The sequence below is a fragment of the Trachurus japonicus genome, unplaced genomic scaffold (genome assembly GCF_045865225.1).
Source record: "Trachurus japonicus isolate A0001 unplaced genomic scaffold, Traja_1.0 AP029797.1".
In the NCBI taxonomy this organism is placed as follows: Eukaryota; Metazoa; Chordata; class Actinopteri; order Carangiformes; family Carangidae; genus Trachurus; species Trachurus japonicus.
Window position 1 is genome coordinate 1,343 of NW_028219930.1, and position 11,142 is coordinate 12,484.

At 44.3% G+C, this 11,142-nt stretch overlaps 1 protein-coding gene across 1 annotated transcript; it reads right to left on the reverse strand.

Annotated features, from left to right (window-relative positions):
• Positions 1–261: 261 nt before the first annotated feature.
• Positions 262–11,118, reverse strand: LOC146960951 (inhibitor of nuclear factor kappa-B kinase subunit alpha-like; the record flags this gene model as incomplete). The annotated part of the gene is made up of 11 exons (XM_085771909.1): positions 262–375; positions 2,197–2,258; positions 2,372–2,523; positions 3,212–3,335; positions 4,220–4,322; positions 5,487–5,681; positions 7,226–7,361; positions 7,478–7,585; positions 8,427–8,551; positions 10,097–10,186; positions 11,008–11,118. Coding segments are annotated over 11 exons (1,320 nt in total), but the record flags the coding sequence as incomplete, so codon positions are not given.
• Positions 11,119–11,142: the final 24 nt, after the last annotated feature.

Below are 11,142 nucleotides of genomic sequence, written 5' to 3' on the forward strand. Positions count from 1 at the left end.
CACCACAGGCAGAAATTTAAGAAACAACTTCAACGCACAAACATTCAGCTGCTTTGTTTGTCTGTCTGTGTGTGTGTTTGGTTTCTGTTTCACAACACTAGAAGCTGATTTAGTTTTAGTTTGATCGTTAGTGTTTGGAGTTAAACCACCAGACAACATCGTCCTCTGTCCTGGACACAAACATCTGGACATGAGAACAACAGAAGAGCAGATGTTTTTAAGACTTTTTGTTTATATACTATATAAACTTGTTGTATGGACTCACAGCTGCTCCATCTTGTCTCCTTGGCGCCGGGCGTACGGGCTCCTCTGCAGCTCCACGATCTCCGAGTGCAGAGCCATGATCTCATCGTCCAGGTGACTCACCTCCGCCACCTGCAGGACACAGCAGGTAACCATAACAACAACAACAACTGTCAGTACGTTTACATGAGACTTGAGAAAACCAAATTATTGCCTTAATCCGACTGGAACTGGACGACTGAGTGCATGTAAATGAGTTCTCCAACTCCGATTAAGACACTCAGATAATGCGATTGGAATTGGACACCTTGAAGGGATAGTTCAACATTTTGGCAAATTGGCCCATTGCCATAATCCCTATAGACTGATTCGGCGACGTCACCGGAAATCGAACGGCCGCCATTACTGCGGTGACAACTCACAGTCAGGCAGCTGTTGGCTCTGTGCGCGAAGCGGGCATTTGAATGCAAGTGGACCTTTTCTCTTCCCTTTCTCTTCTGCGAACATGTCCAGGAAGGATGGGAGGACATGTGCCGTCCTCGACTGCTCTAATATCAGCAAAACACAGCCCCTTACTTCAGGAGGAGTGTCCGTGTTTAGACCGTAACGTTACGTACAGCGTGTCAGCAGCAGCAGTCACAGCTGACCTGTACAACCTGGCTCCTCTCCCTTCTCACCGTTACCTTCACATCGTGTGGACAGTCTGTGAATGTCTCACTGATCCCTTCAATATGATGTGATCATGGTCGTCTAAAAGCCGGTGTAAAATATGTCCGACCCATCCGGAGTTCAGGTAATTTTGACCATAAATCAGAGACCTGTAATTGACGTTTTTTCTGATCATCAGAGGCCAGCTGGTCAATAAAATATTCTTGAATATCTAAAACAAAGCAAAAGTTGTTGTTGTTTTTATAATCTTATTCATGTAGCCTGTCCACATGATTAAATATCCCGCTGCTGGCTTGCTAACGTCAGCACGCATAACGTACCGGTATGTTATATCGTTTATGATACAGTCTCTTATCTCCCTGTTACTCTAATCTTTCCTGCTAATCGCTCAAACAAATGATTAATTACCAAATGAATATTGGTATTCATGTAAGATACCTTAATCAGTTACTGGGGGGCACTAAACATCACAAATGCAGCCTATTTATGATGCTGTCATAGAGAATCAGTTTACTATGACTGACACATGTCACCGCAGCAATGGCGCCGCCGCAAGATGGCGGCATACACAAAACGTTCTCCGAATTCGTCTATAGTCATAGCAGTAGGTTCGTTACCTTTAATTGTCGGTACAAGCTATTTTTAGAACGGCGGAGCAGAGCCGTGAGCTGCTCAGAGCTACGCTACGGAGGCTAATGGGATTTCTTGGTTTCCCTCATCAAACTCATCAAATACACAATCCAACAACTCCAAAACACTCTGGTGGACAAGTTGTGACCTGCACATTCACCACGCTATGAGATAATAACACAACGTTACCAGACAGAGTTGTTTTAGAGGGAAATGCAGAGACTGTTGCTGAAAAACTGTCCCTGAAGGCAACGTGCATCAGCGGTTTTGCATGAATTTACCTCTAAAACAACTCTGTCTGGTAACATTGTGTTATTATCTCATAGCGTGGTGAATGTGCAGGTCACAACTTGTCCACCAGAGCGTTGTGGAGTTGTTGGATTGTGTATTTGATGAGTTTGATGAGGGAAACCAAGAAATCCCATGAGCCTCCGTAGCGTAGCTCTGAGCAGCTGCTATCTCTGCTCCGCCGTTCTAAAAATAGCTTGCACCGACAATTAAAGGTAACGAACCTACTGCTATGACTATAGGGATTATGGCAATGGGCCAATTTGCCAAAATGTTGAACTATCCCTTTAAGTAACTGAGTTTCACACCAACAGGATTCGTACTGGATCAATATAAAAGCCGTTTGTTGATGTTTTGTTGTGTTACCTGTGCAAACGCAGCCGCCCGCTCCTCGTTCTCCTGCCAGGCCTTCAGCATCTTCTCTGAGGCTTTGGAGAGAAAAATAAACAACAACAACAACAGTTAAACACAAAACATCTGGTTGAGCTCGGAGATATTAAAACATTCTCTGATTATTAACAGTAGAAGAATAAAGACTGACAGATGCCGTAGTGCATCTGGTCGCTGTACTTCTCCAGGTCGTACTGGATGCTGCTCTTAAAGAAATCCAGTTTGGCCTTGAGCTGCTGCGAGAAGCCGAACATGCTGTTTTTACACCTGGTCAGGTTGGTGTTGTAGCGCAGGAGGCTCAACCTGCAGGAGGAGGGAGGAGTTATGCTCATTATTTATCACATTGTTCAATCAAAAGTTTCACATTTTGTAATAAATGTGTACAGGAAGAGTTTAGAAAAGTTTCTGTGTGTGATTGTTGTATTGAATGTATTTATTCTGTGTGTTTCTGTGTTTTTAAATGTTTTAACTCACTTTATTGTTGCTGCAAGTGTTTACTCAGATTTCACTTTCTATTTGATACATTTTACATATATTTATTCAGATAATATGACAATAAAGCATCTTGAATCTATTTATTCAGCTCCTCAGGAGAAATAAAGATCATCTTGAACCTTTAAATACCAAAAAATTTTCTAATAGAAGTCCGACAGGGCTTATATTTGAGACAGGCGTCGATGTGGGACAGGCTTTTATTTAATTTAGAGCAAATCTTATGCTCAGCAAAGATAGAAAATCCTCTCAATTTGTTTTATTCTTACTGTAAGTGAGAGCAGCATTCATTTCACAGTTTAAACTTCGGGTCCGGTCCAGTACAGGAGACCAAAGTCTGTTTGAGGCCCGGTTTTTATTTGAGAATTTCCAATAAAACGAACCAACAGCGACATCTAGTGTCTTAATTACATTAGTTCTTTCTGTTCTCTCCTAAGTCTCCTGAACTTCTGCAGCTGAACTAAACCAAATCTCATGATTTCTGTGTCGTGTGACTCACATGGCCGCTCTCTGTCCCTGGAACAGCCGGCTGTAATCCTCCTTCAGGCCACAGATGTAGCTCACAGCTTCGCCCCAGACCTTCTTCAGCGCCACGAGGGGCAGCTGGGTCTTGGCCTCTTGGACTGAGAAGGAAAAACAAGAATAAGAACACTGAGAAAAAACCCAGATCCACCTAGATATAATGTATGGATTCAAGAAATATGGGATGTTTACCAGATGGAGCAAATCACACTTAGATTCAGGCTTCAAAAACCTGTCATAGCTTTGTTAATACAGTGAGTCTGTGGCCTCGGACTAGGGAATATGTCCAGAGTGGATTTACTTTAATTTCATTTTCTTCTCCTTCGCTAAATGTGTGTAATATCATTTTCTATTTCTTATTATTTTATCTTATCATACATATATTTTAAAATCTATAGTTACGTATTTATCAGGGCTTTCAGAACCAACTTCCCGAACGATTTCCCTTCTTGAAGTTTTATATTGAGTTGGTAAAACTTATGTGTGTTGCACATTTTACATAATATAACAGATTTTGTTGGTAAGCTGGTGTACTGTAGGTGTAGCTATATAATGAGCTAAAGAAACATTAAAAATTGAATATTTAACAAAGGAAGCATAATTTGAATCTGGGGGAAGATTGACAGCTGTAGTGTTTATACTGTTTTCTAACACAATTCTTGATTTAAGTGTAAAGATTCAGTGTTTCCCACAGGTTTGCACAGAGAGTGCCGGGCCACCAGGAATAAATGAATGTATGGGAAACACTGAGATTATTTGCAGCTGCAAAAAGGGAAAAAAATTGAAAGAAGGGAAATGTACACGTCATGTTGTTGAGAAAAAAATGACAAAAATTAAGTTAAAGGGAAAAAAAAGCAGCAAGAAAGACCCTGACAACATGTGGAGGAGTGAGATTAACGACACAATTCATTAGTTTTGTATGTTTGCAGGCGACGCTCCAGCTCTAAACAGAGTTCACGTCCTGCTGCTGATAAAACCAACTCACCGATGGTGTTGACTTTGTCGGGCAGCTGTCGGGCGCTGAAGGGACCCGAGTACTTGGTGATGCTCTTGTCGAACAGGTAGACGATGTAGCTGTCCCAGCCTCGCTGCACAGAGGAGGAGGAAACACACATCACACACACTGAGACCCACAAACACACGGTGAGTGAGTGACTGTGGAGTGAATCATCAACACCTGGAGACGCAGCTTTTATCTGCAACGTCTCTGTGTTTGTTAAAGTTCCCGTGTGAGACGAGAAGATGAGACGTTGTCGAGGCGACGACGAGGCGACTTAACAAAAGGCTCCTCAGGACTTTAAGTCAATTCAAATACTTCCATGACTTCACTGTCATGTAGTTTACTATCTATCTACACTATGTACTAACTTCCCTAGTGTGTGAATTTCGACACTCTTTTCCAAGAACTCACTCCCCAAACCCATCCGTATCTGCACACATCTCCCAACATTCAAGACCATGCTCAAAACTCACCTTTTTAAATGAGCTTTTAATATATAATTGTGTGTGTTTTATATTGTTTATTGCTGTTTTTAATTGTATTTCACCCTGACTTCACTCTATTTTGTGATTTTTTTAAGTGAAAAGTGTCTTTGAGCATTTGTAAAAGTGCGTACAAGTAAAAATTTACAACCATTATTATTTAGTGTTGTCTCAAATTGAATACTGTCATTGCAGGAACGGTTGCTGATGTTTTTCTTTTTTGTGGATCGCTATTATCGCCCTTCAACACATCAATCAGCTTGTTTTGTTTTTTTCTTTTTGCTTGTGTGCTCCGCCTGTTTAAAGCAGAAGTAAGCGATCCGGTGGTTTTGGCTAACTTCCTGTCAGCCGATGGAGTTAGCAGTCCCCGCCCTCGTCCCTACGTCACCACATTCACGCGCATCCCTTGGCTGCACACACAGAGAGGACCGCCCCTTTATGCCGTTCTCTCTCCTCATTGGATAAAGGTTGTAGGATACAAGGAAAGTTTTCTCCTCGGCTTACAGCAGAGCAGAGTGACTGACAGACCCGTGTTTCAGACCAAACACTCTATGTAAGTGATTGCTGTCGGAAGATATAACTATTTAAGACTTATATTAACACAAATATTCCGCTTACTTCTGCTTTAAGTTTGGAAGTATTCGAACTGAGACACAGCAACAGTCTGAGTCTTAAACTACTTGTCGACCACTGGGAGCTGCAGGTTTCTATCTCCTCCTGGTTCTGGACTAAACCCCGACCCGGTCCTCTAACATCCTGTAGCTACGTACCACTCCGTCCAGGACGCACTGCGCCGCCGCCTTCCTGGGGTCCAGCGAGACGCCGGTCTCCTGCAGCAGCTCCTGGTTCACCACCTCGATCCGCGTCTCCGCCTCGATCCGCTTCTGCAGACTGTGGAGACTCTCGTCCGGGGTCAGCTGGAAGGAGTGGACCTGAGCCGTGGTCATGTTCAAGATGTGGACCACCTGGAAGAGGAGGAGGAGGAGGAGGAGGAGGAGGAGGAGGAGGAGGAGGAGGAGGAGGTGGAGGAGGAGGAGGAGGAGGAGGTGGAGGAGGAAGGTTTTAGACTGTGATTAGTCAGAACATGGAAATCTGAATTTCTTCCTTCAACCAAACACAGAAAATTTATTGTTTAATGTGTAAAAATCATTTTTCTTTCTTTTTCAGAGCTCAGGTCAAGATAAACAGCAAAAACACTAAACACACAGCGTTGACCTCTGATGATCTCAGAGCTTTCAGTCAGAAAGAAGAAGAAAACTATTCTCCACAGAGACTAAAACTGAAGAGACTGTAATTCAGCTCAATGAGAGGTGGACGCTAGAAGATTTCTGTGTTCAAAAGTTTAAAGTTGCAAATATAAGAGATGATTTCTGACATGAAAACTCAAATTTACAAAAGAAAAAAATAGAAAATGTGTGTTTTTTCCCCCCTAGGTTGGACACGTGTGGCTTGTTTTGCTTTACACCTTGTTACGACCTCCTTTTGTCTAGGGGAACGGGAGAGGTAACAAAGAGAAGAAGCAGGGATTCAAGGGAACGCGTTACATGGATTTATTGGTTAAGCAATGTAAATAACTGAACAAGATAGAGGGGAAGTAGCGGGTGGCGTCAAATCAATAACAAAACAGTGGAAGTGGAAGATCTTATGATAAGAAAGAAGTAACAGGACTGATCATCAGGACACATTCAGCTGCTACAGTCTGACAGACATGTTGTTACACCGTACACTAACACATCCACCGTCCCATTCTTTTCGACAGTTGTACCTTATTTTGTACATTTAACCGGTTTGTTTCTATGTTTATTCTCTTCTCAGCCCCAGAAAACTGATTTAAAGATGTGAAGTCTTTGCCTCCAACTTATCTCTGAAATAATCTCTCTGGAAAGGAAATGCTTGGTGCGGTCTGAAAAAGTCCAACAGAGCTCTGGTAGCCGATGTTTCTTTATTCCTGCTGTGTGGGGTGAATTAATGATCATAAGTTATTAAGTTACTGCTGACTGGGAACAAGAGGAAACAGCATGTCCATGACAAACAGCCTCATTTTGAAGAATAAACAAAAGCATATTTAGATTTTTTTTTCACGCTTTATATAGAAAATCACAATGTAATGAATCATTTTCCAGGACATTTGACTTGTCTTATAATTTCCCATGCGTTTTCCATGACTGGGAAACTCTGCAACCATTTTCCATGTTTTCCAGGACGTGTGGGAACCCTGTATTAATTTAAGCAAGAATTAAAAAATGATTTTGTTGCTTGAGCTCTTTTAAAAAAAAAACACACATTTGTTTGTCTTTTGCCCTATTGTGACTTCACTCTGTGTTTTTCTCCTTTCTGACTTTAAATTTGAATGTCTGAGCTTTTAACTCAGTCATCTCCCTCCTCTTCTCTATATTAGCTCATCCCTTTACCCTGCAGTGGCCCTAACAGGCTGCCGTAGGTGTCAAACTGGTGCTGGCAGCGGAGCAGAGCGGTGTTCCTCCACCTGCTGACTCAGAGTCAGTCTCACCTTCATGCTGAGGATCTGCTCCAGCACCTCGAAGCACAGCGGCTTCTTGGAGTCGGGGTTCACTTTGCCTCCTCTCTGGACCGGGTCCCACTTCAGCATCAGCTGCAGCAGCGCCTCCATCGGCTCCAGCAGAGTCCTGGAAAACACCACGCGCACTTGAACACATCACAGAGGTCTCTCATCCTCATCCTCATCCATTAAAAGCTCTCGGCTTTTGGTGTGTGTCTGAGTGTGTGTGTGTGTGGTTCAGACCTGCTGAGGTTGTTGGGGTAGGGGAGGTGTGTGGAGAAGCGGACTTCTCCATTCAGATCCTCCACCGCCATGATGTCTTTAGGACCTTTGTTCCTCACTTTACTGGCCCTGTGGATCAAACACACAGCCGTTAATCAATCAATCAATCAATCAATCAATTAGATCAGTGGTTCTCAAACTTTTTTACATGAAGAGACCCCTAATCTGATACAAATTAGACCACCGACCCCCATTGGACAAAATTTTGAAGCAAACACCAGAGATACACAAATATTTTGTTCTGAGACTGAAGAACGTTACTTCTTTAGTCAATGAACGTTCAAATTAGGGCCAATGGCGTGAATTTTTGGAAACATTGTAGAAAAAATTCTGAAAAAAGGTGGTAAGATTTCTAGAAAAAAAAAAAAAGTTAAAAATTTCTCAAAAAATTCTAGAAAAAGTGGTAAAATTTCAAGAAAAAGTTTATAAACGACATACTAATGAGTATTCATGCGTTGTAAATGATGAATTCAGTATTTAATGCTTAACTAATGCTTAATAGTGTGTACTTATTATAAAGTGTTATATTCATTTAAAGCAGAAGTAAGCGATCCGGTCGTTTTGGCTAACTTCGTTAGTTAGCAGCCCCCGCCCTCGTCATGGATCTATTCGTCCTCGTCCCTACGTCACCACATTCACGCGCATCCCTTGGCTGCACACACAGCCCTTCATGCCGTTCTCTCTCCTCATTGGATAAAGCTTGTAGGATACAAGGAAAGTTTTCTCCTCGGTTTACAGCAGAGCAGAGTGACTGACAGACCCGTGTTTCTGACCAAACACTCTATGTAAGTGATTGCTGTCGGAAGATATAACTATTTAAGACTTATATTAACACAAATATTCCGTTTACTTCTGCTTTAACTCAAACACACATACTGTAGCTAGAAATAGTAAAACCAGAGAAACTCACCACTGCACCGGCTGCAGGTTGTGCAGGAACGGACGAAAGCCGCAGCTGCATTCGAAGATCATGGTGCCGAAGCTCCAGTAGTCGACGGTGACCGTGTACGGCTTGTTCTCAAAGAGCTCAGGCGCCTGCAGAGAGGAGGAGGAGGAGGAGGAGCAGGAGGAGGAGGAGGAAGAGGAGGAGGAGGAGGAAGAGGAGGAGGAAGAGGAGGAGGAAGAGGAGGAGGAGGAGGAGGAGGAGGAGGAAGAGTCAACACACCGTGCTGCATTTATTAATATTATTCACTTCACATTCAAAACCTGTCAAGCGATGACATCATTTCCTGTGATTAACCCCGGTGCATGCTGGGAGAAGCTTCATTAAAGGGATAGTTCACCCAAAATTCAAATTTCACTCATTATCTCCTCACCCTCATGTCGACTAAGGGCTGGGAGAAGTTTCAGAGTCCTCCGTGGCTTCTCTGAGTTACTTTGCCTGTGTCTGTGCATATCTCGCGCGATTGCATTGACGCCCAGTTTACGGCTCCGCAAATCGCGTGAGATTCCGGCAGAGCAACACTGAGAGCTTCCGCTACAAAACAAGCTTAAAATATAGACTTATGTATTTAATTTTTTTCGGAACAATTTCTCATGTCGGGGCTTCAATACAAGACGGACATTACAGACGAGCAGCATGGAGGTATTTGGATGTTTTTTGGTGTGTCTTTTTGGACAAAGTAAAGTGAGCTCCGTTCTCAACTGTCATATGGACATGCAGTGCTGCACGCAGCCCCGCTCTAAAGCCTGGTTTATGCTCGACGCAGTCGCGAGTGCGCGAGGCTCGCGCGCCACAAATGACGTAAACGCGCACCTCGCGACAGCGTCGCGCGCTGGCGCGTCGCGCTGTCGCGCACCTCCAGGATTTTGAAACTTGGCGCGCGCCGCGCGAGCGTCGCTCAGTTCAAAATGGATGAATTTGAGGGAAGATTGGCTGAGCTGGTACGCTCTAGCATTTGTACAACTCGTAATTAAGTTATAAAGACCATCAAATGACCCAGAACTCGAGGAACTATGCAAATCCGGTCCCTCCTCTCCTCCATGTGCATCTGTTTACAACAAGCCGGCGAAAAATCAATACATGGAGCGATCGATAACGTTATATAACTACTACACTGATGTTGCAAGGACGGTTGGTTTTCAAATCATGTAGTTAACTATCACAATTACACTGGAGCTTTTTAATTAAGGTAAATAGTAGAGCTATAGGAGAAATCCTGCTTACTTCTTCTCTGTTTTTAGTTGCCTCTGCTACTTCCTATTGTATTTTTTTATCTACCGCCCCCTGTCTTTGCTACGAATATTGCAACGGTGAATGCGGCAAGTATAAACGCCTGTGCGCTCTGCCGAGGTGCGCGCGCCAACTGCCAACGGAGCCAGGCGAAAGTATAACCAAGGCTTAACTCAGAGAAGGGACGGAGGACTCTGAAACTTCTCCCAGCCCTTAGTCCACATGAGGGTGAGTCGATAATGAGTGAAATTTGAATTTTGGGTGAACTATCACTTTAACGTTTCTACAGAGGCAGCCAGAAGATTAAAGGATTTAGATTCATTAGAAGAAGCTCGGCGACGACGTGAATCCGGCTGCATCCGAGTTAACGAGACGGGAATGAAGTGAATTAGAGGTGAAGATCTCACCAGGTACTGCAGCGTGCCGACGAAGGAGGTGCAGAGACTCCCCTGGTCCAGGTCTTTGGCGTAGCCCAGGTCGATGATCTTATGAACCAGCTGCAGGAAGAGGAAGAGGAAGAGGAGATGTAAACGTGAAGATGATGATGAAGTTGAAGAGGAGGAGGAGGAGGGAAGAGGAGGAGGAAGAGGGAGGAAGAGGAGGAGGTGGAGAAGAGGAGGAAGAAGAAGAGGAAGAGGGAGGAAGAAGAAGAGGAAGAGGAGGAGGAAGGAGAAAACGAGACGTAAACGTGAAGATGATGATGAAGTTGAAGGGGAGGAGGAGGAGGAGGGAGGAAGAGGAGGAGGAGGTAGGAAGAGGACGAGGAGGAGGAGGGAGGAAGAAGAGGAGGAGGGAGAGGAGGGAGAAGAAGGAGGAAGAGGAGGAGGAGGAGGAAGAAGAAAGAGGAAGTGGAGAACAAGGAGGAAGAGGAGGAGGGAGAAGAAGGAGGAAGAGGAGGAGGAAGAAGAGGAGGAGGGAGAAGAAGGGGGAAGAGGAGGAGGAGGAGGAAGAGGGAGGAAGAAGAGGAGGAGGAGGAAGAAGATGAAGAGGAGGAGGAGGAATAGGGAGGAAGAAGAGGAGGAAGAGGAGGGACGAGGAAGAAGATGAGGAGGAAGAGGGAGGAAGAAGAAGAGGAAGAGGAGGAGAAAACGAGACGTAAACGTGAAGATGATGATGAAGTTGAAGGGGAGGAGGAGGAGGAAGGAGGAAGAGGAGGTAGGAAGAGGACGAGGAGGAGGAGGGAGGAAGAAGAGGAGGAAGAGGAGGGACGAGGAAGAAGAGGAGGAGGAGGAGGAGGAAGAAGAAGAGGAGGAGGGAGGAAGAGGAGGAAGGAGAAGAGGAGGAAGAGGAGGAGGAAACGGAGCGACAGATGTTTCACCTTCCCGTTGATGTTCTGCAGAACGATGTTTTCAGGTTTCAGGTCTCTGTGGATGATCTTGTTCTCGTGCAGATACTGAATCCCAGAGCCTGGAGCCGGAGACAGGGAAGGGTTAACACACACAGACACACAGAC